General features: G+C 38.2%; 2 protein-coding genes across 2 annotated transcripts; both read left to right on the top strand.

Annotated features, from left to right (window-relative positions):
* The first annotated feature begins 789 nt into the window (after nucleotides 1-789).
* On the top strand, nucleotides 790-12,664 carry LOC117372061 (cryptochrome-2). Its single transcript, XM_033967788.2, has 13 exons — nucleotides 790-1,083; nucleotides 2,359-2,467; nucleotides 3,236-3,378; nucleotides 5,539-5,723; nucleotides 5,982-6,070; nucleotides 6,185-6,325; nucleotides 6,455-6,580; nucleotides 7,239-7,424; nucleotides 7,505-7,656; nucleotides 7,757-7,959; nucleotides 8,416-8,496; nucleotides 8,736-9,214; nucleotides 11,031-12,664. The coding sequence occupies exons 1-12, from the start codon at nucleotides 926-928 to the stop codon at nucleotides 9,209-9,211; spliced, it is 2,049 nt and encodes a 682-aa protein (XP_033823679.1). The 5' UTR covers nucleotides 790-925; the 3' UTR covers nucleotides 9,212-9,214; nucleotides 11,031-12,664.
* Nucleotides 12,665-14,113: 1,449 nt separating this feature from the next.
* LOC117372625 (C-Jun-amino-terminal kinase-interacting protein 1-like) lies at nucleotides 14,114-24,103 on the top strand. Its single transcript, XM_033968446.2, has 12 exons — nucleotides 14,114-14,215; nucleotides 14,897-15,223; nucleotides 18,658-18,733; nucleotides 19,171-19,740; nucleotides 20,220-20,759; nucleotides 21,512-21,742; nucleotides 22,208-22,283; nucleotides 22,367-22,533; nucleotides 22,628-22,731; nucleotides 23,018-23,128; nucleotides 23,306-23,475; nucleotides 23,670-24,103. The coding sequence occupies exons 1-12, from the start codon at nucleotides 14,198-14,200 to the stop codon at nucleotides 23,740-23,742; spliced, it is 2,463 nt and encodes an 820-aa protein (XP_033824337.2). The 5' UTR covers nucleotides 14,114-14,197; the 3' UTR covers nucleotides 23,743-24,103.
* The last annotated feature ends 232 nt before the right edge of the window (nucleotides 24,104-24,335 follow it).

Here is a 24,335-nt window from a genome sequence, read left to right as displayed (position 1 = left end):
TAAGAATAAAGTTAGATGTATTACCTTGAAAACTTCTGTGTTTCCTCTCTCAGGATTTGTCTAGGAACTCATGCATTGAACCCAAACACAGTTACAGATCGTTTGGAGCTTGTCACCTTCACTATGACAACGTTACCATGGAGAGCCCAGTGACAGACATGTTTAATATTAGTGAGGGTGAAAGTGGAGGAATTTAATGGCACACACAAGTCAATAATTTATGAGGAACTACAAGTTTAAAACACAACTTTAGGTTAATGTGGCAATATTAGGCTATAAAACGTGCATTGTGGTGAAGCTTCCTTTTGAAGCCAAAAATTGCCTATCCTCTTTCAAGCGGTGAAAGTGAATTTATGTGTTTACTTATAAGAAATTATTGAACTTTGTATCTGGTACCCACTAACATCTACTGCCTGGTGCAGTGGTGCCACACCATAAGCAAACTGGACAGATGTAAGCCTATCTTATGTAGACAATTTTTTGGGTCATTTCAGGCCCCATTCAAGGTTGTACTAAAATCTTCCTGACTGTACGAATCATAGCTCCATTGAGAGCAGACTTGTATAACATGGAAAAGTTGTCCAGTGTTGACTTCAGTCTTGTTCAGCCGCAGCACGGACCGTCGCTCTCTCTAAACGTGACAAGGCTCCTCTCTCTCTTACTGTGCTGTAACGTGATCTACCAATGAAAGCGCTCCTCTTTTATAATTCCCGTCGACGCTGATCCTTCTGTCCAATCAAACGCTGATTTAGAGATGTCAGGTGTTGTTCACGCCCACTGCCAGCCCACGTCTCGTTTGTTGGGTTGTCTCTGACACCCCGAGAAGTTTGCGGAGTGCGGTTTGTGCTTGGACTACTTTCACTCAGTTTGCAAGGATTTGGCTGTGGACTACATATTTCTTTTTGGAGATGGATTAAGGGAGATCATGGTGGTAAATTCGGTGCACTGGTTTCGGAAAGGTTTGCGGCTCCACGATAATCCGGCGTTACAGGAGGCCCTGAATGGAGCAGATACAGTGCGCTGTGTTTATATCCTGGACCCGTGGTTTGCAGGCGCCGCTAACGTTGGGATTAACCGATGGAGGTTTGTTGCAAACCAATGTATCGTTATCCTCCTTAGTTTCAGATATGTTTAGCAGAGTGGACTATTTAAAATGATCCTAAATGTGGATGTTTTAAAAAGGCGCTGCGTAGCGGCAATGGCCCGGGCCTTTACAGCACCTTAGTTAGCCGCTAAGCTAGCCTATGTCACGAAAAGTGAAAAACACCTCCTTTAAACATTTATTTAGTCAATTTTACTCATAATTTTATGTCATAATGTTGCTCCTTATAAAAATAGATAACAAATGATCACGTGTTTTACTTACTTCATTATTAGTTCAGTAGTATGTTTTGGGTTGAAATGAGAGGGAACATGCCAACAGTGGTTAGTGTCTGCTAACTTCTCAGGGCGTCATCTGCATTTTAGTCTTAAATTCCAGTTTGTTGCGTGACATACATTCATGGAAGTATAATACATTCTTATTATAGATCCATGCATACACCACATTAATAACACCAGTATATATAGTCTCTTGTTGGGGGCTAAAATAGGCTGCTTGATAGCTGACAAATATGACATTGTGCAACTATCTTGACTTGTAGACTATGTAGGTGAGGATAGGTTCGGTTAGTTTATTTGCTATTTGTAGTTAAAAAACACATTGGAATAACTTGTGCAAGCAGCTCAAAGTGCACCACAAGACATTAAAAACAACTACATAAACAATAGACAATTACAGACGACATATTGGTATTGTGAAATAAACAAGCTACAAAGATTAAGTTGCTAGGGAAGGCAAGGCAAGTTTATTTGTGTAGCACAATTCACGCACAAAGTAAATCAAAGTACTTTACAGAACAAGACATTAAAATCACAATACAACAAATCCACACAAATAATCACAAATAATCATAAAAGTAACATTAAAAGAGAAGAGTGCAGAATAAAAAACTTTCAGTCATATGTACAGCTAAACAGAACTGTTTTGAGTCTGAATTTAAACATTATCAAAAATATTATAATTATTATAATTATGTCTTTTACAAAAAAAACTTATTGGCAGGTATTACATTCTAAAATATTTACTCAAACCTTAAACCTTCAAACCTTATTTTTAATAAAAAAAAAAAATTACATATTACAGAGTTTGCTGTCTTCAATTGAATGGAAGCCTTTACAAAACAATGACAATTCAAAATTCACTTAATCTTTGCTCTTTGGTGGAGATAAGGCTGAAAGTGTATGGTGGCTGTCAAAATCGATAATGACATGTATTTGTTTTGATTTTACTAACCAATATGTTTGGTATTTCTTCAGGTTCCTGCTAGAGGCCCTCGAGGACCTGGACAACAGTCTAAAGAAGCTCAACTCCAGGCTTTTTGTCATCAGAGGCCAACCAACGGATGTGTTCCCCAGACTCTTTAAGGTTAGTCTTTTTTGTTCTCATCTTTATCCAAAAATGGAACTATGTTACAAGAAAAGGTCCTTACAGTTGTATTGGCAAAAAATAAAACCCCAAAACTCTGCTAATAACAGCTTTGACAGTGTTTTCTTGCAACATAGTCTCATAAATAATGTGCTCAGTGACCTTTCCTTGTGGAGTTTGCATACTTGTCCTGTGTCTGGCTGGGTTTTTTATCTGGGGATTCCACTTTCCCCCGTCAACCCAACATATGCACAATAAATATACAATCAATCCTCCAGCTATAATAGTCCTGACCAAGCTGAGCTCAAGATCTGGAGGTGGGTCCCTGAACATTGTACTGCAGCAGCTCATTGCTCCTGATGTGTAGCACCAGCAGCACAAGTTGGAGAAATGGGATGGGGCAAATGTAGAGGATTAAAGTTGTTCACAAAAGATTACTAAAGTGATCCTTATTCCAAATATAAGATATGATATTTATAGTATACAGGACTGTGCATTTGAGACAATATTAAACTTCATCTATTGAAATGAATCTGTATCCAACATTTTGTTGTACCATTCATTATGTTCCACTTTTGATTGGCACACAGCACATTCCTTTTTTTTTGCCATAAGTGGATAGGCATTGTTAGGCCTTTAATGCAGTAAAGGATGTGTTCTGCTGCAGTTGGGATATGCCATAAACTATGCTGTTTTTTAACTACTAAACAGATAATGAAATGTGTTTTTTGCTTTTGTATAATTTATTGTGTTATATTTTGAATGCAGGAGTGGAATGTGACAAGGCTGACCTTTGAGTATGACCCAGAGCCTTATGGGAAGGAGAGAGATGGGGCCATTATCAAAATGGCTCAAGAGTTTGGTGTGGAGACCCTTGTGAGAAACTCCCACACACTGTACAACCTCGACAGGTCTGTTAACTTTGCACTCCTCCCGTAGTGTGTACTACTGTTGTTTTAGAATTGCTCGTTTCATATGGTAAAATTTACACATTGTTAAACACAGACACCTATACATTTCTCACTGTGGAGTCAGGTGTTTCATATTCCCTATACAGTAGACTGTGTGGTATTGTTGTTATGGAAAAAAACAACATCTTGGCAGCTGTAAGCATTACAGCTGAAATAGGGAAACATTAGAACAGCGCCTCTGTTACCCATTTGTTTCTTTTAATATAGTTTTATAAATATGTCAACAACAGAATAAGTTAATTCTTGCATAAATTAAATATTCAGCTTTTTAAGGACACAGCCGGTTTCAAGCCAAATACTGTAGTTATGGCTATAGCTTATATTACAGGTGTATATAGTAACAAAGGTTTCACAGGTTAAGTCATCTAGATGAGGTTTTTAAGCTGAAGAGTTAAGCCTTACAGTACCTTCTCTTCGATGGTAAGGAAGAATAGGACTATAAACCCAATGAATATCATGATAGAAGGCAGTACACATGCTTATATAGTCAACCATTATAATATGCAATATTTTAGGCTACCGTTAACAAAATTCTAAAAGGTAAAACAATTAAACATCAGAAGCATTTATTTTTATACAGTTTCTTTTTATTTTGATATAGTTTTATTGCTGGAAATGCTATAATAAAGTTCAAAGTATTTTTTTTTCCTGTGGTGGTTTTGTTTTACTCAGTGTTGGAAATACTTGGAAACCAAATTTTTTTGTTGCATCAGAAGTGTCACACAATGAGCCTTCTGGTGGTCGTGTTGTCAAGCTACTGCTGGCATCACCACTGTCAATATGCTGAATCCAGGTGGCTGTTTGCGAGATGGGAGTGATTACCATAAGGCTTGATCTTACAAGTATTGCTCAGTGCTGCCCTCTACATACTAGTCTACTAGTGCATATAGAGAGGCCAGTATTACAGCTTGGGATTACATAATACATGTATGGTGACCACGTGTGTATGAGGGTGTGAGGGCTTAGCTTGTATCTGTTCAGTTGAGTTTATATTTGTGACAGTGAATGGACCAATAGGGAACCTGACACTGCAGCAAATCCACCAACTGGCTGCTGCCGTGACTGGTTGTATAAGGCGGAACTATAAATACAGGGGCTTTTTCTATTGGACAGACATGCTCTGCAAACTGTTATTATTTATGAATACAATGTTCTTACTTTTACACTTCACCTATTGTGTCACTGTGCGAGTTATAGAAGATGTTTCATTGTAATCTTTTTTTAAGATGAGATAAGCTAATCCTTTATTGTCTCCAATGGAAGAAATGTTATATTTAAACATGCAATGTGATGGAATTGTAATAGTGATGGTGAATAGACTGAACTAAACTAAATAAATATACTGGTACATATAACAAGGGGTGAAAATTTTCAAGGTTTCCATTGGACTTGATGAAAAATAAACAGGGAATTTGCTCTTCTGAAGGCTATCTCTTAACAAGGAGGGATGTACAGAAGCATCTGATTTTAAGCAAATACTCATGCTTTCATAAGGGTAATGACTTCAAAAAAAGGTGTGATGAGGAGGAGGTCTTGGACATCCAGGCTCACCATAGAAAGATTGTCAGCTTCCCCCTGGGCAGCTGTGGCTACAATAGTGGCTTACTACGAGTGTGAGTGTGGAATGAATGAATAATGTACTGTAAAACGCTTTGTGTATGTTGAAAGGTGGTATATAAATCCAATGGTTAGACCTAAGAAAGTAAAGGTCTGCAACTAAAACTCTGCAAAACGTTCATGTTTTGTACATGTGCTTTGTTAGTAGAAGAAGAAGTGCATTGTTTTGTAAGTTTTTGACATTTTTGAAAATTCCGCTCAAGTTTCCATTGGAAAATTTCCTTAATTGCTCTAAATATGAGTATGGCAACACAAAAAGCAATTCTAACTGTATACACGTATTGAAACTCTAAATCTAACTTCAAAGCTTGATTTGATGAGTTTCTTGTAGTGTACAGTTACCGTACTACCTTGTTCCCCTTGCCCTTAAAACTGATTGTTGTTTAAGACAGTTAACATATTGCTTTATATCTAATTCAAGTACAGACATCAAAAATTGGCTTGTCATCATCCCTATCTTTGTGTCTCTTTTGTTATTTACAGGATCATTGAGATGAACAACAACAATCCTCCTTTGACCTTTAAGCGTTTTCAGACGATTGTGAGCAGACTGGAGTTGCCTCGGAGACCGTTGCCACCCATCACCCCACAGCAGATGGACAAGTGTCACACAAAAATCTCTGACAACCACGACCAGCTCTACAATATACCTTCTCTAGAAGAACTAGGTATCACAATATTTAGTACCTCTTTAAGTTAATTATACTATCTGTCATACTTCACAGTATTCCTCTTGGATTGCATGCAACTCTTGTTCTTATTTTTTTGTGATGACATAATCAAGTGTTGATATCATCTGCAGTTATACAAGTTACAGTTTGATTACCCCTTTTTAAACCCCACACCTCCCACCTACTTTCCCCAAGACAAAGAAGATAGAAAATAAATATGTGCATGTGTGTGTAAATATGTCCTTATGTGTGCAGGTTTTCGAACAGAAGGCTTACCTACAGCTGTGTGGCGAGGAGGCGAGTCGGAGGCGCTGGAAAGACTCAACAAACACCTGGACAAGAAGGTAGTCAGTTGTCTAAAACCATTTCACCTCATTACCTCAAGTGCAGCTCTTTGATTTTCACACACAAGGATTAGGAACCCACTGTGCCAGTAAACGGGTTTACTCTGTTTTCAGGTATGGGTAGCCAGTATTGAGCACCCTCGGGTGAGCACATGCTCTCTGTATGCCAGCCCCACTGGCCTCAGCCCCTACCTCCGTTTTGGCTGTCTATCCTGTCGTGTCCTGTACTACAACCTGAGAGAGCTTTATATGAAGGTAACAACTTTGAGCTTCTCACTTTTTATAACACAATTTCTCTGCTTTATGTATATTTGTGCCATTTCTTGACTCCTTGATTTCATTAAATAAATAAAACTTCCTTTGCCATTGTCTCTTTTACATAAGCTGCGTAAGCGATGCAGTCCTCCTCTTTCCCTTTTTGGGCAGCTCTTATGGAGAGAGTTCTTCTACACCGCTGCCACCAACAATCCCAATTTTGACCGCATGGAGGGGAACCCCATCTGTGTTCAGGTTTCCCAACCTTTAATCATACATTTTCTTTACATTTTAGTAGCCACTCTCTCACACTCTATGTGTGCAGTTTCTCTTTCTCTAATTAGACATAATTAATGCATAACAAACAGTGCAACAAAATTTAGCTGTTTGTAATTATGCCATATTTTTACTTTATAATTTAAATGAAACCCTGTGTAAAAGTATTACAGGTATTCACTGGACCATGCAACGGAATGCATTACAGTACTTTTTAATTTGGGTATTCAGTATTCGGTAATTAAATGTGTTTTCAAAGTTTTCTTCCCAAAACTGCAGATACAATATGACTTATCTGAAGCATACTGTTAATAATGAGGAAATTAACAAAAATAAAACAAACCGCATTTACAATGTGGCAAGAAACATTAGCAGGCTATAGGAAGTCTATAATTCAATTATACTGAGCTCATGAGCCTGCTACAACCCAGTACAGTTACTTCATATTTGTGAGTGTAGTAAATTTAAGATTTTATATGTATCATATGGTCTACTTTAGTCACATTTAGGCCTAAACTAAAACAAATAAAAACACACAAATTATTGGTTGAAAATTCCATTGTTTTGTATCACTACATTTTAGTGTAAGTGACTTTGACAGTTGGTCATAACAGTTGTTGTCTGAAATACATTTCAGATTCCATGGGACCAGAACCCAGAGGCTTTGGCTAAGTGGGCTGAGGGTCGCACTGGTTTCCCTTGGATCGATGCCATTATGACCCAGTTGAGACAGGAGGGCTGGATTCATCATCTCGCCCGACACGCTGTGGCCTGCTTTCTGACCAGAGGAGACCTGTGGATCAGCTGGGAGAGTGGCATGAAGGTATTGCTGTGGGCACACTCTGGAATACAGAAGTGATATAATATTATATTAGATGGTTTTAGTAATTGTGTGTCTTGTAGGTGTTTGAGGAACTTCTGTTGGATGCTGACTGGAGTGTCAATGCTGGCAGCTGGATGTGGCTGTCCTGCAGTGCCTTCTTCCAACAGTTTTTCCACTGCTATTGTCCAGTTGGTTTTGGGAGGAGAACTGACCCAACTGGCGACTATATCAGGTACATAGCAATTCTGTTTCACATTTGAAAATTTTAATAAAAATAAAAAGACATGTTTCAAAATCTTACGCTTATGTTGTAATGTATTTTTTTTCTATAGGCGGTACATCCCAATTTTGAAGAACTACCCGAATCGCTACATCTGTGAGCCGTGGAATGCCCCAGAATCAGTCCAGAAGGCGGCAAACTGTGTGGTAGGAGTGGATTATCCCAAACCAATGATAAACCATGCGGAGGGAAGTAGGCTCAACATTGAACGAATGAAGCAAGTTTATCAGCAGCTGTCTCACTACAGAGGACTCAGTAAGTTCACAAATAAATCTATTAAGACTTTAAAGTAATGATGTAATGACATGATATATATTATAACACTCTTCATTGAGAGAGGTGTGAAAATATTAGTGACTATTATTAGAAGTACAGGTACTTATTTGTCCAGTGTTACTTTGAGTGCTTTAGGACCCAATACATACTTATAGTATATAAGTATGATTTAACAACTTAAAGTAATTTCAAATAATTTCCATAAAAGCTGAATGAAAACAATTGTGCTCTGAGGACAACAGCACCCTAGTTAATTATGGTCACTAGCAGGTTATTATTGTAGAAAAACAGGAAAATGTGTACATAAGTGTAAACAATACCTTTGTTGGTAACTAGCTTGGGCACAGTTGTAAGCTGCTTATAGGACTTTGCTTGAAATGTCCAAAATTATTTTCAAAATGCCTATTTGAACCTGGTTCTCTAACTATATTTAAGGCTTACTTGCATCGGTACCAACAATCCAAGAAGAAGCAGAGCCACCAATGACGGATGAGTCTCAAACGAGCAGTGGCCCTGGTGAGAAATGGTTATTAGTCTCAAATCCCTTTAGCTAAAAGATGATACCCAAGTCTTTCATCATGTTACAGTTTCATGCCTTATGTACTTTCATTTGTCATTTAACCAGATCTAGAAAGTAATTTTATTATCACTGTAGATCAACCTGTTTGCTGTGCTGGACAGAGAAGAAACCAAATGATATATCCATGTGTTAGATGCCATAACCTGCCATAACTTGCTTTTCACAAATTTTTTAGACTCTCCACACAAACCTCCTGACATAGAGGCAGCAGGGTGCTCCACCGCTCCAGATTCGTCCACCACAGATCTCTCCACTTTCTCAGCGACTGTTCCATACACAGCGCTAGGTGACACCCCCTGTCCACAAAATGAGCCCCCTACCGCCATATCCTCCACCTCCACTGACCCTATGACAGCACAGCCCAAACCCTCGTCTCCTGCCTCACCATGCCCAAATGTGGCTCCCAGCCCTGGTCGTACTACCTCATTGGGCCCAAGAAGGAAAGGCATGGCCCGTAAGGCACGACGTAGCCACAGGCAGAGGGTACGACAGAACTGTGCCACAGCAACTAAAGAGGGGGACAGGAGGACAGATGAGGAGTCCCGGGACAGCACTGCGGCGGAGGACAAGATGGAGGAAGAAATCGAGCAGGACGATGAAAAGATGGAGGAGGAAATGCATGGAGGAGAGTCACCAGGATATCAGCAGTAACAGGTGTTTACCAAACAATTGTATTACAACTTGTATGTAATGAAGTTATAAAGAATGGGTATGTTTAGTGCACAAGTGAAGCACAGGTATGACACTGCATCAGAACTCAAAGCATTTTTCCTGCATTTTGCGCTATGAGTCAACGATAGCCAAAGAACTTTCAACATCAAGCATTGTACTTTCCAGACTATACGTCGCTCTGGACACACCAGTGAAAAAATTCATAATAAAAAAAAAATATTATTATTATTAAGAAAAAATATATGTAAACCATACTGGACTATATTTTACAAAATCCAAGACCAAGAATGGACATTTTATCTTTAAAGGCAAGTTATAATAATAAAAATAAAATATACAACAACTGGCTGAATAGCAGTACGGCAACATAACACATAGACAGCGAACAGTCTGGTAAGTTTACGTAAGATATTAACAGTTAATCAGATACGCTACCCTAATGTGAAATATGCTGGCTTGTCCACAAACACGAGAGAAACGAGTTCTTTTCACAGATTTTTACTGTGGTCTTACTACTTCATCACAGTTCATGTTGTAGAACTAGCAAACACATAAAATATAACATAAGCTCTGGCTCATATTACATATACACACAAAACTGCATATGAGTGCAAGGAAAATATATGTATTACTTTGTCCTGCTAGTAAACAAACCGGTGAACCGAAAAGTAAATTTATTTATTTTTTTCCAATTGTTTCTTAAATAGTGCTCTGTTGGGTAAGACTTCACATTAGCGTAAAAGGCTGAACTAGAAAACAGGAAGTGTGACCTTTAACTAGACTTATGATAAACTAAACATTTACAATATTGTGCTGAATGAAAAATGATCACCTTTATGTTCTTATAAATGAAGGGCAAATAAATAAGAGGACATTAAATATGAAATTTATAAAACAAAACAAGTCAAGTACATTTTCTTACAGTAAACTTTTGTGCCATGTAGCCTGGATTCAGTAAATTGTATTTTGAGGGGTCCAAAGCATGGCTTATTGTAGGTTATCTTCTGATGGTTTCTCTGCACCATGTCAACGTAGAGAGGTGTCAAAACACTGATTTCAATACGAGGGCTTGATACGTTTTACTAATATCACAATGATGACGAAAACCTTTTGTTTTTCAAGCTATAGAATATAATTGTCACAACAAATTAATAGCAGTTCATTTGATATTACCACATAATTTCATTATAGTTTCTGTGGAGTTTGATATCGACTAGTATCTGGGTATTGTATATTTTTGACAACCCTAGTTTCAGCCCAATCCAGTCTTGCGTAGCATTTTTTCTGACACTCAAAGTATCCTCACAGTTTGGTGTCTTATTCAACCATTTCACACTCTGTGGTGGTTGACTATTTTAGCCATAGCTGCCCTGGGGCAGACTGACAGCAATCTGTGCCAACACTTGCACACACCATTTTCATACTAGCCAGTGTGGGTGAAGTGTCTTGCCTAAGGACTCAACAGTTTTTGCCACTCTGGCTCCTGGTATTCCCATTGGCCTCCCATCCAACTACTAACTAGGCCCAGTCCTACTTAGCTTCTGAGGTCTGATGAGATCAGGGTTTGGCAAGGAGGTTTGGGCTAGAGTAGGTTACTTGTCAGCCTGTCCATCAATAGTGCTCACTGACAATTTTGAAGACTTGAGCAACAATGACTTTATTTCTTACTCTTTGCTTAAACAGATTACACAAAATTAATTAATTGATGGTTGTTGAGGTTGACTAAAGGTAAATAAAGTTCAGATGGTTTTCTCCAGAATCTGTTTTATATGTATTTAATATATACTTCTACTTTCAGGAGACTCCCAGATGAAACCTATTATTCAGCTCCAAAGGAAAACCATGGTACCCAAGCATCCACCACAGAAGGCAGTAAAAATAGGAACTAGTACCAGGAAAACTCTTTATTTTTCAGACCAGTCCTGATGAAATGCACTATAGCCCTTGTGGACTGATGTGACCATCAGCTATTTTTGAACTTGCCCCTTTGTCTCGTTGAATGTATTCTTCATAGAATCTGTGACGCACAACAGAAATTATTATTTGCTTACTTCAAAAAGGTGACTAACCCAATTTTTTTTTTTTTTTTTTAATCTCCACCTCTATAATATTTTCTGATTTTTGTGCATCAAACTTCTATGAAAGTGTAGCAGGAATCTATGTAAATACTGCGCAGAGGCAAGAACGTTAGTTTGACTAAATATACATTACATATACATTTATTCTATATTAATTTGCATACTGTAGATGAAATGTTGAAAGATTTTGGAAGTTGCCATATTTTTCTCTGGCAAGAAAAATGCTGCTTTTTTGGACTGATATCAAGGAATGGATATTGTGTACTATATTTTGCTGAGTAGATATGTAAAAATTGTAAAATATAAGTAAAGAGTGGTCTGGTAGTGCGGTTTCACAAATGCTCACACATCAATCTTTTTGTGGCCAAAAACCTTCACTAATGGGCAATAGAGAATATCAGAGATTTTTTTTCCATGTGTCGTGTTTATTACCCAGTGCTTAAGCTTAACTGCAAACATTTCTTGCATGCAGTCATTTTATTTTATGTAGCTGAAAAACCACGTCAATTATTGCCCACCCCCAAATAACAATGTACTTGCCTAACAAGTCCAGAATGATATCTGCGTAAAGTATTGGATGTGTATTTTGGATGACAAGCAATCAATATACCACAACTATCATTATAACTATAATGATAGTTATGTTATATAAGTTACACAATTATTTGAAAAATAAACTGACTGGGCTCTTGCTAACTGGAATGGAAAATTCAAAATGTAAACATTTTGTGCATTTTTCATTCAGGTAGAGATGTGTAGAGTTACAATCACTACTCTTTATTGCATTTTCAGAAAACTTAATTTAAAAAATGTTTTAATGTTAAGTGTGTAAGCCCTTACAGGCTGACTTTGTGAAACCTCCGCTTGACTGTCTGGTTGATTAAATTGTGTCATACAATGGTCTTGGCAAGATAACTCATGGAATTTCATCTGCTCTGAATTACCTTGGTTTGTGGAGTAACCAATTACTTTTTTCAAAAAAAGATAATTGAATATAATCTATAGTTTAGATACATATAAAAACAAATACACTGTCTGTAGTCTCAAAATACTGTTTAAAACCTTGGTGTTAAAAATTAAAAGCCTCAGCCCCTAGAGCTCAATCTAATGATAATTTAGATTTAACAATCTAATGGAATCATTTGGGACATTAATGTCTCTGTAAAAGCATAGTGTATCCTTCCAAGTACTCCCAAAATATTTGTATATTTTTAAAGTACACATTAACAGTTGTGACTACATTCCAGGTGATGGCAGTATGAAATTATGAAGCTAAGATGGATATGTGGCTATTTATTTGTTTTGTATTGTACAAAGAATTTATTTTCAATAAAATGCCTAAAAGATTTTTGAGAACAGTGTCTCTTTCTAGAAATTTTTGTTTTCTGAAGAAGGCTCACCAATGTTTATCATTATTATTTGCAGATTCCAATGCAATATATACATAAATATATCTCTAAATGTAGTGTTTTGCGTTTCCCAGTAGATGAAAAAAGATATGAGTCTGAGCAGCATGATTTGCTGCTCGACTGATATTCGACACTTCACTGTTCGAAAAGAAATGTGCTGAAACAGGAACAGCTTTAAATCAAACCCAGACAAATAGGACATAATACGAATTTGCCTTTCAAATGTACAAATTAATGCTGTGTTAACTTAAATGCATTATTTCTTGTTTTGTTTATCACCGAATCATCTTTCTTCTGTTCAGGTGCTCAGGAGGCTATCATTACATCAGGCTGTTGCCTGTGTAACTATTTCATGTATCCACAGAGGCATTGACACTGAAGGCTTCTTACATGCAGCTCAGATGCATTTATAAAGTATAGAGGTCCAACCACAGAGCAGGCTATGAGCAGAGCAGAGGAAGTGGCTGCTATTGGCTGATGATCGATTCGAGGAGCAGCTGTCCTGGTCCAGTCCTGGAAACTGAGAGGGCATTTGAGACCTGCATTACTCCGCACAGACACAGAGATATCCTTAGTTTATATACCTTTCACACGGCAGGGATTCTGCACGGCTAAAGCTAGAGCTCCTGGATTACTTTTTAAATACATTGACTAATTAGACCATGAATTTTCAGAAGACCAGGTGGGCACTGAAGATCCTACAAGACTGAGTCAAGACTTCACTACAGTGAGGCCAAGCTGGGGATATAACTTTTGAAAAACATGATGCTGGTGTTACAGTTTTTCTCTTTGAGGAGTAAATGGAAAACTGTTTTCTACTATGGATAAAAGAGTACCTCATCAATTGCACAAAAGAATCTGAAATCCGTAAATGTTTCAGAGATAAATCTTTTTAATCCAAGCCAGGAGCTCGTCCAGGGCTTGGCTGCTGTACGTCAGATGGAGCCTGATGGAGATGAGCAAGATCTGGAGGACCAAGTAGAGAAATGGTAGTCTACTTGATAATCATTTCGAATTATTTTTTAACACAAACAAATAAAGCAATTTAATTTATTTTATTCAGTGATTACTGCATTCTATGCAAGGTTTATTAGATCAAGAACCAGGGCCAGTAATAAATAAATCTGAATTCTAAAAAAAATCTCCCAGTGTGTGGTGTTTTCCGTGATCATCATTTTTCACTATAGCAAAGTAATCCTGTGGCTTTTCACCTTCACCAGTTCATGGACCTGAGATTGCTGTCATTTATCGTGCTATTGCAACTCTCACTTTTGTCACTAGATGTCAGCAAAAAGATAGGTCAGTCATTGCCATGTTGCCATCACCCTCAGAACAGGAATTACCAGAGCATGTTCATCAATATAAAATTTAACACGCAATTTTAAGTTTTATAAAAATGTGTTCTACTACTTTTCAGGCTCACAGATGACTTCAGTGTAACTGAGTTTGAAGATGAAGACTTGTCTGAGCTGACAGAAATGAAAGACCACGGCCTGGTAAGTTATTAGGTGTATTTTTGCACGCTACTTCATTAACATTTCATTTTGATAAGATATTAAAATCTGGGAAAATCTGTCAGCTTAATAGCAAACAGGCCTATCTCAACTATCAGAGTTGAGTTTAACACCAGAAAATTAAAAATAAATAAATAAATAATCAAATTTTGTATTTTTCAGTAAGAGTCTATGCCTTCATTCAAAGTGAAATTCTACACATAAAAGAACAATTGCAGGGTCTATTTTACTATGACTACTATTAAGAACTGCTTTATCTTGTTCTCACTTACAGGATGCACATTAATCAAGCTCAATAACCATAATTAAAGGATCTCCGTAATAAAGGACTTCACCATACAAACTGTTAATTACAGCCACAGCATTGTTAATAGTGATCATTGATTACTTGATAATATATGTCATTGATTGCAATAATTGCGCAAGAGTTCCCATGTCTGTATTTTTCATAGCAGACAAAGCTTGCTGTTATTTTAGTGGGCCCCACACCATCTGTTTATTAGTCTTATTCACTCAAAATGCCACAAGCAGGACAGCTGATGATGTCACCCGTACACTCTGAATGGCTGCTCTCACTTCCTCCTCCCTGCCATCTTCCCCGTCACTCCGCTTCCTCCTGCCCCTCCCCTTCTCTCTCCCATCTCTGTGCTATGCTCCTACCAGGCACATGACGAAGATGCTGATGATGACGTGACAGATCAACTGGCCAATCAGCTCTCAGCTAGGGAGTGGAAGGGGTGTGTCTGCAGCAGCAGCCTGGAGCTGATCGATGCTGAGGAGACTGAGGAGGAAGAGGGAGCCGAGCAGAAGGTAGCAGAGGTGGGTGGGGGAGGAGGAGGCCTTGTCCGGAAAGAGGAGCAGCCCCTAATATTGAGCTGGGAGCAGGGGGGCACAGGGCCACCAACCTGTTCTACGGTCATGGACAAATACAGACCAAAGAGGCCCACCACTTTGGCTCTGTTCCCACAACAGCCACAAGCCGGCTCCCAGGTAAGAGCGCAGGGGAGGGGACCAGTGTTATTTTTACACAGCTGAGAAAATGGGTCAGTATATGTTAGCCAGGAGCTTTGGGATAATGTCAACACCTTGAGTAGCTCCATTTGCTTATGTGCTGTCCGTGGGATGTGATCTGGCCTGGGCACTTTGGGAAAAACAGCTGCATCGGCCTGTTTTTGATGTTCTGTAGTATTGCTATTCATAAATCCACCCTGTCGCTCCACCAACTGTTTTGTACAAGCTCTAGTGATGCTCAAGGACACTGGATGTTGATGCCTTCTCTTCTTCCCAGAACAAAGGTATTACTGTACAGTGTGATGCTTAATTTATCTTTAGCACAATCCGAAGGGTAGGATGTTACTGTACTGTAAGGAAAGTCACAATGGTCCAGGGCCAGTACTGAATTATGTTAGAGGCAGCAGCAGAGACGGTAGTAGTGGCCTGGACTATCCCTTTAAATGAGCAGCATCCTGTTTACCGTGTCAGCTCACATCAGCGCACAGTCATTTCACCTCCTCCCGGCTTTAGCTTTAATATTAACGTCAACTCAAAACAGGCTCAGCTCAGGGTTATTATTTTATATATAGTGAGTGATGGGTTATGTAGCTCTCCACTAAATAAAACCATGAACAAGCTTTGCAGCCAATTAATCTATCTGTATTAGATCAACGTTTCCCAAAACAGCCAATGCCCACAAACAGCGAAAAAGATTCAAATAGATTTAACCTGACTTACTATTTTATAGCACAGCATTTAGTCAGCGCTTTACAGTTACATGTTATGTTGATTTCGGTTTTTCAGTGTATTCCTTGCAGTCTACATGTACAGTGTACAAAGTACAATAAGAATACAAAAGACATATTCAGCTATTCCAAACAACTAAGTGTAATACAATATCTATTTCACATTCTTAAATAATTTAGAATGTGTTGAAACTAGTATTTAACTATATATATTGCTTAAATAAATTAAATAACAAAATGGTTATTTTTAAAAGATTCTTTCAGACCAAGGTTTAGTTTGTTTTCATACCTGGCAGACAGCAAGTTCATTAGTGTGAAAGTGGTCACATGATTTTGCCTTGACATGTCCAGTCGTTGATTTAAACAGGTTTTACCTCGGTCTTCCTACCGGTGGCAGTAGGACGACAGTGCCATCTGTAGTCCGACAGGACAGCATCCCAGGTGTGTGAAAGCATCCCGGTTTATAATACCATGGGCACCTTTCTGTATTTCAGTTGCATTCAAAACCAACTAAACCTTGGTCTAGAAAATGAATCTATTAAAATAAATTCACAAAAGACCAGATAAACAATTTTGGACTAACAAATGGTTCCTAAATTCTTTTGAAAACTTTTTACTAAAATATATTACAGTGCTATAGGTAAAACTGACAAAATACTTAAATTCATAAATGATAGGAAAATTGTGTGTGACTAGTTTAATCAGCAAGCTTTTCAGTCCTTGAAATTTTCAATCCTTCAAATGTTTCTGTTTATCTTATCTATGCAATGTGTTTGGAGAAGGCTATCATATGTTATATGTTTTAGGCTTTACAGATGTTATTAATAGTGTGCACAGTATATTTCATTTCTGATTAAGGTCAGAGCAGATTGTCTGGCAGTCAATGATCCTGATGAAACATAATCAGAAAATAAAATGCTGATGTGGACACAGCCTTCAGTGTCAGGCCTTTTTGAGCCATAGGCTGTGCTGAGTTTATCTATAGCAATAATCTCACAACACACCTCCAGTGTATTTTTACAACATGCTGCTGCTCCAAACAAAACTGACTTAAACACTTAAACATAACATATTTATAATTTACATTGTTAGTTAGACTTGATTTGTTTTTTTTAAAGGAACTGTATGTGGACTGTGCTCTTAGTTTTGAAAAAAGGTAGGCCTACTGTAATTACAACTGAACCTGGGTCGCCAGTGCCTAAACCTGCGGGTAGAGGACACATACAAGTTTTTCTCAGTATATGGACAGGTTAAGCCTCATGTGAAAGCTGAGAATGTCCAGAATATACTCACTGAGCTACAGATGCTGCACTATAATGATTAGCCTCAGGTGGGAATGTTTAGGTTCTGAGAGTTCAGGATTTAGATCAGAGAGAGAGAGAGATTTAAACCAACTGGAGTTCAGCATTGAAACTGGCAACCAAATGAGAGACTCATGGCTCATTCTCCTTCCTGGTTGAATAATTGTCTAGCCAATGTTTTTTGTAACAAAGAATAAATCAGCACAAGAATCACTAAAAGTTTGATTTGAACATGTTTACTTCATATCTGATGACACAAATAGGTCAAGTCTATGAAATTTTAAATCTAATTCTTATATACAGTTCCTTTAATGGCTCAGATGGAAACTTTACAATTTTTACTTCTCATTCCCTCATTATGTTGTTAAAGCTAAAGGGTCTGAACTGTATTTTGTCCAGTTCCCCTAACTTGCATTTTCTATATTTTATTCTTTCATCCAGATCTGCCCAAACTCCTATGATAAGTAAACTATAAATATCTAATCTGTAAATTTTTATAAACTCTAAATTATTAGCTCAATGAAAAAATATTGCTTTTTAGTTTCATGAACCTGTGCTCTCAAATATACTTTTTACAACTCAAAGAAAAATATCTATCTAAAACATTACTGTATCTATTTCTGTCTGTTGAACAGTTTGTCCAGTGTTCTCTGTACTTTGCTGTCTCTGTCCTGCAGTGGATGACCTGGCTCGGTTTTCTGATCCATTTAAGTGCATTGATTTCTCCCCTGCTATTGCTCTCCTATTTTAATTATGTTTTTTCATGCACAGTATATATAAAAATGTATTAAGCATTAGTTAGTTGGTCTAGTACCACTGGATAACTTTATATTAAGAATTGAAATTGCTTAGTACCTAATTTACTCCTAGCCTGGTGAACCAGTGTCTCCTACTTTCTTTGCATCTGGTAAGTACTATAGGAAAACCATGTAATCTCGAGTAGCTAGGCTAAATTACTCCCAAGGATAGAAAACCTACATACCAACTTGAGACAGGTGGACAGACAAGGTTCAATTTAATAAAATATTAAGTGCTTGGTGATGGAAAAACATATCATGTCATGAGGGATTCAGAAAAATACAAAATGGCATCACAAATCTTGTCAGGACTCCCACATTTACACAGTTTCCACGTAACCATAGTAACAGCTAATCGAGCAGCAGATGCGTGATAGGATATGAGTGTGAGTCAGCACTCTGACATCGAGGTGAAATCGCCACACACTTCCTGCTTGTTCCCTTCCTGGCACTGACGTCACATGTTCTGTACTTACAACGTGAAAATGCCTGAACCAGGATTAAGTGTGAGACAGGCCCAAGACTGCACTGTGTTTGCCCAGGTATTTTCCATAACAAATGTACATTATATGTATACTCTCTTCCAGGACACTATAAACAACAATTCTCTTGGTAAAAAGGACAGTTGGAAAGACTCTCACTCATCCTCGCCACATATCACAGGTGAGAGTGAACCTTAATCTGCTGTATCAGATAACTAATCTATGACATTAGCAGCATTTCATGCCACTCAGTGCTCTCTCATCACAGCATCCCTCCTCCTCCTCAGCTTTACATTTGTGGAAACAGACGCTATTGTATAAAGCTGGAGCTTCAGTGTTTACAGTGGACCAGTCCAGAGTCCAGAGCCTAAATCTAAAAGCACTCTTTTTGTTAATGTTCTTTTCTGACAATGTTTAGTTCTTATTAAATAAACAACATTGGCCTTTTTTATCTTTATGGATTTATTAAAGCCAATATTGCAGTACTTTGTATTTCTGGCTTCAAGTTCATTTGGTTATAAATTGCTAGTGGAACAAAGATTAGCCCACAGTCTTCATCTCATTACTCAATACAGTATGTAACCAGTCCATGTGCTTTCTTTGTCTCTGCATGTGAAGGGGATCAAACACCACCGGGTGCCCAGTCCAAAGCCGAGGCCAAGGTCCGACCCAGCACCCGTCGCCCGGCCCCCAAACCCCCTGTAACCAATGGAACTAACAGCAGAGCAAACGGACAACCTACCGCTGTTGCTACAACTGACACACGTGCACGGGTCAGAGAGAGACAGGGGTCCACCAATGCAAGCAACCAATCCCCCAGAAGCCAGCGCAGGGGAGGCGGAGGAGCAGGGACAGGGGGTAAAGGCACAGGACGGGGTGGACTGAGAGACAGGAACCAGACCGACTCAAAAGCAAAGGATGGGTCAGGCAAGGATGAGAGGAGAGGGGCACGGCTGTGTGAGGAGAAGTGCAGAGATAAAGACAAGAATGGACACTCCAGAATAAGGGAGACAATTGGACTGAGAGGCAGAGCAGAGGCCAAAACAAAAGCAGCCCCTAAAGCTCCCACCAAAGGAGCTGGAAGCAAAGCTAATAATATGCTAAACAACCATCAACCTTACCTGCCCGCCATGGTGGTCCCTCGCACACCTGTTGCACCTAGAAAGAATGACAAGAGCAAAGAGAAAGGTAAGGTGAAATTACACTGAAGATTTGAAAAAACTGTGTCTTTTAATGTGTGAAATCTGTATTTAAAACATCTTACAGGCTCCTCAAATCATAATTAGATCTTGCTTGTTATTTCAGGAAAGGCAATACAATATAAATTGCCATATTAACATGAACTAAAGTGTTTGTATCATGTCATCTTTGAGTTGTTGGCTGCATATTTCCCCTTTCTTCTCTATGATTACACAACTCTAAAACCTCTTAACTGTTTCCTTCAGCTTCTGCACAAGTACTTTTTTGTTGCTGGTGATAGTTATATTTCAACCTAGAGATGCTAAAACTGTGAACCACAATCTGTTTGGTTGTATACTATCCTGAACATAATATATACAAATAACATACAAACATTTAGAAATAGACTATATCTTTCTAATTTGTTGTTTTGTGATCTATAAAATTGTAAATGTAAATTTTTCGACATGTACTGTCTGTGTGACCAGGCCAAAACCATGACAGGAAACAGGAACAGCCACCTGCCCTGTCCCGCTCCAGCAGTGAAGGTGGCTCTAACAGAATGTCCCTGAGCTCGGACACAGAGGGCCCCCCACCTGGACCCCTACACCCCTCTCTGTCCTACAACCCCAACCCAGACATCAGCGAGGAGGATGGTGAGGGAGAGCCCACCCCATCTAAGAACATAACACAGAACTGTCCTGAAGAAAATACAGAACCCAAACCAGAACTAGAACCAGGAACCATAGAACAAAATAGCACTACTATTACAGAGGACACTAATGTGGTCCGGACTATCCCAAAGAGTGAGACCACCGCAGGGCTGAACTATGACTCTGTGAAGTACACTCTGGTGGTGGATGAGAACTCTCAGTTAGAGTTGGTCAGCCTCAAGGACTGTTTGCACAGCTACAGTGAGCACAAAGATGATAGTGACACAGAGACAGTCTATCAATCAGCCAATGAGGAAGAGGATCCCGAGTACGAGGTGGAGAGGAAGAAGAAGGATGAAGAGACCAAGAAGCAAGGTATGTGCATATATGCTCTAGTATTTTAATTAAAGGTACACCATGCAGCTTTTCTGGTGGAGGGTCTACCACCTGCATATTTCCAAGGAAATGTTAAGGAGATGGGATGAAAACTTATCTGATTCCATGGAGACAAATGTGTCTCCACCAGGTCAAATTACAGGTCATATCTGAGAAGAGGTAACCCCCAAGTAAGCATGTTTTTCAAGGTGTTTTTAGGCAGTGAAAACATCTCTAATTGAATAAATGCAAGACAGACAAGTTCAATGCATTAATGTTGAACATTTCATGTGAGGTAATTACATCTCCATAGAGCCAAACAGGTGATGGACCATCCATCAGAAAAGTTACAGAATGCACCTTTAAAGCATTGTCACTTTAAATGACACACATAAAGATGAAAGCAAATTAGTAAAAAAAAAAAATCAAGAGGATATACTTTTTAATACTTTGTACAAATAGAGGAAGGCTAATATGCCTGCAGATAGCTTAGCAGTACAAGCTTTGTATTTCAATGTATCTTTCCTTCAGTGATCACACGTGTCGACACTAAATATCAGATATCACTTTCACTTGATATAGAAAGCCTTCATACAAGAACATTGCTCAGTATAATAATTGTTGCATATTGAAAATGTATATATTAAGAACATGCAATCTGATTCAGGATGGTGCATTTATTAACTGTTTCTTATAAATTATAAATGATTTTACCCAGACATTGTTTGACAGTCACATTTGACTACTTTTAGAGAGGAGGAAAGAGGAGGAGAGGAAAAGAAAGGAGGAGGAGGATTTGCAGCGGAGGAGGGAAGAAGAGGTGAAGAGAAGGAGGGAAGTAGTGGCTACTTTTTACAAACATCCCAGATTCAGATCTACAACAACCTCAGAAGAAGACCAGTCCAAAGAGGGCAGGGCCACAGCACCGCGCAGCAAAAAGTTCCTCAACCTTTTTGGAGGTGACAGCGATTACAGTGAAACAGGTGATTTTTTTTTAGATTATTTATTTGATATTTTATAGACTGAATAATGGGGCCAGATGTCTCATTTTTAAAAAGATTACAAAATACAAACTTACTCACTTCATGTTTCTCAGAGTTAAAATCTCTGCCTTATCTTTGAAAGTCCCATTTCACAAACTTCAGAGTTTTTGGACTGGATTGCAAATTTCTATGCAAAGTTGCCTTTTTATAGATCACCAACGCAACATAGAAAGTCACAGAAGTTTTTTGTGCATATGTTACACTCGCTTTATAAATGAGTCCCCTGAAATGTATAAAAAGAAAATAAAACACATTATTAAGATCAGACTTACTAACCTTATTTGGCCATACAAATGGCTGATGTAACATTTCACATTTTACATATTTGTACATTTTACTTTTTATTTTATGGTGCTTTGGTTCTGCACAAGAGATTTTATTGCCTTGTGTGTGACATTCAATCAGGTGCCAGCTCTTTTGGAATGTTTTCCTGTGTTTTGAATGGAGTGGAGCGGCAACAGAGCCACAGAGCTGTCTACAGGTAATCTTTTATTTACCAAACATATTCATAGAACACTAATCACACACAGCAAAAGGGAAGTTAGTTTACATATGCATTTGTAGGTTTGTTCCTCGCCATGCCGATGAGCTATACTTAGAGACAGACGACCCAGTGCTCATCCTGAAACAGTCCGAAGACTTATGGTGTCAGGGCTACAACATGAGGACAGGAGCCACTGGCATCTTCCCTGCTTTCTATGTGGTCAAAGTGTCCAAAGATATTAACAATGGTATTCTGACACTTTTTCAAACTCTTTGATACATATATATTTTAAAATATTGTTATTTGTCATATTATTATATCTCTCCATTATTCCCCGTCAGCCCCAAAAGAAGGCTGGCTAGAGCAGTTTATGGTTCGCTTCCTTGGATCCGTCCAGGTGCCAATTTTCAAAGGCAATGATGTGCTCTGTGCTGCTATGCATAAGGTTGGTTTTATATATATATATATATATATATATATATATATATATATATATATATATATATATATATATATATATATATATATATATATATATATATATATATATATATATATATATACACACACACACACACACCCCACACACCCCTACACACACACATATACCCCCCCCCACACACACACACACATACACACACACATAAATAAATATATATATAAATACAAAAGTGTAACATTACATACTTATATGTTGCCCATTTAATTCCCAGTGGTCTGGTGTCTTGCAGGTGGCGTGTAACAGGCGACAGGCGGGACAGCCCCCCTCTGCTTGTGTGCTGGAGGTCAGTGTAAAAGGGGTGAAGATTATCGTGCAGGATCAGTGCCAGTCTGCTCACAGGGTATGGCTTTATTCCAATTCCAGTCTTCACTGCCATAATGGACCAGTCTTATCAGTAGGAAAGAAACAAGCTTAGGGTACATAATAGTGAGGGTGATCAAATTACTGGCCATTTGTAATGCAAAACACATTGGAACACCATATAATATAAAAATATGAATTATCCTTTTTGTTTCAGGGGGACCAGTGCTTTAATTTCTTCCAGTTGAAAAACATTTCCTTTTGTGGATGCCATCCAAAACACAACAGATATTTTGGTTTCATCACCAAACATCCTGACCAACATCGCTTTGCCTGTCACGTGTTGATGTCAGATACAACACTGCATCCTCTGGCTGAATGTGTAGGGTAAGACAGCTTTCTTTGTAAGTCTCAAAGTCAATTTTGAATATTTCAACAAATGTAGACTGACTACTATATAATACACTACTGTGTGTCAAACTGTGTGAGACTGTAAGAATTTCTATTTTTTAGGTGTTGTGCCTTTAAACAACAACTTTAAAATTTACTCTGTCTCTTCTGTTCACATTTTGTCCTTCTAGGAGAGCGTTTAAACAATATTATAAGCAGAATATTGGCTACTCATGTCCTACTGAAGACATCTTCATTGAGTAAGACCACACTGCCTTCTCACTGCGCGCATGTAAGCTTGGTCTTACACCTCTAAAGAGAACACTACTTTCTCTGACTCTGCATGGTGGATTTTTTATTTACATTGGGATAAAACACACAATCCCTGACTTTGTTGACTAGTTATATCTCTGGATATTAATGGTATGACCAGGGATATCCTCACATTTAACAAGAATTCACCTGAATTTAACATGTTTATAATCATAAGAATATGTATTGCTTTATGATAGTATAATCCCATTGGAGATTGAACCATCACTAGTTATATAGTAGATGATTGTTTTGCATAATTTGTATGGAACATTATTCTGTGTTAAAACAAAGCAACAATACAGAAGAATGACAATTGGCACAAATACATATTCAACAAAGGGCCAGCATAAATGGTTATATTGCTTACCATATTGTATGTTCTTGTCAAAATATTGTGAACAAAGTACAGAACGAACTAAACTCTACAAAATGGCAAACTTTATCTTACATTTGGTGAGGACCAGTGTACCTAGGAGTTTTTCTTCTTCTTGCACAAATGAGGGTTAATCTAAAATATCAAAGCATAGCTATGTAAATTATAA

The sequence above is a fragment of the Periophthalmus magnuspinnatus genome, chromosome 6 (genome assembly GCF_009829125.3).
Source record: "Periophthalmus magnuspinnatus isolate fPerMag1 chromosome 6, fPerMag1.2.pri, whole genome shotgun sequence".
NCBI lineage: Eukaryota > Metazoa > Chordata > Actinopteri > Gobiiformes > Gobiidae > Periophthalmus > Periophthalmus magnuspinnatus.
The sequence above is the reverse complement of the archived record's forward strand: the minus strand, read 5'-3'. Positions and strand labels throughout refer to the sequence as shown.

Excerpts from the sequence above, each read along its gene's own strand:
- LOC117372061 (XM_033967788.2), top strand. The coding sequence starts at position 926 with ATGGTGGTAAATTCGGTGCACTGGTTTCGGAAAGGTTTGCGGCTCCAC. Across the intron at positions 3,379-5,538 it reads ACACTGTACAACCTCGACAG|GATCATTGAGATGAACAACA; the intron begins GTCTGTTAACTT and ends TGTTATTTACAG. Across the intron at positions 8,497-8,735 it reads TCAAACGAGCAGTGGCCCTG|ACTCTCCACACAAACCTCCT; the intron begins GTGAGAAATGGT and ends CAAATTTTTTAG.
- LOC117372625 (XM_033968446.2), top strand. Across the intron at positions 22,732-23,017 it reads TCTGTGCTGCTATGCATAAG|GTGGCGTGTAACAGGCGACA; the intron begins GTTGGTTTTATA and ends GGTGTCTTGCAG. Across the intron at positions 23,476-23,669 it reads CCTCTGGCTGAATGTGTAGG|GAGAGCGTTTAAACAATATT; the intron begins GTAAGACAGCTT and ends TTGTCCTTCTAG.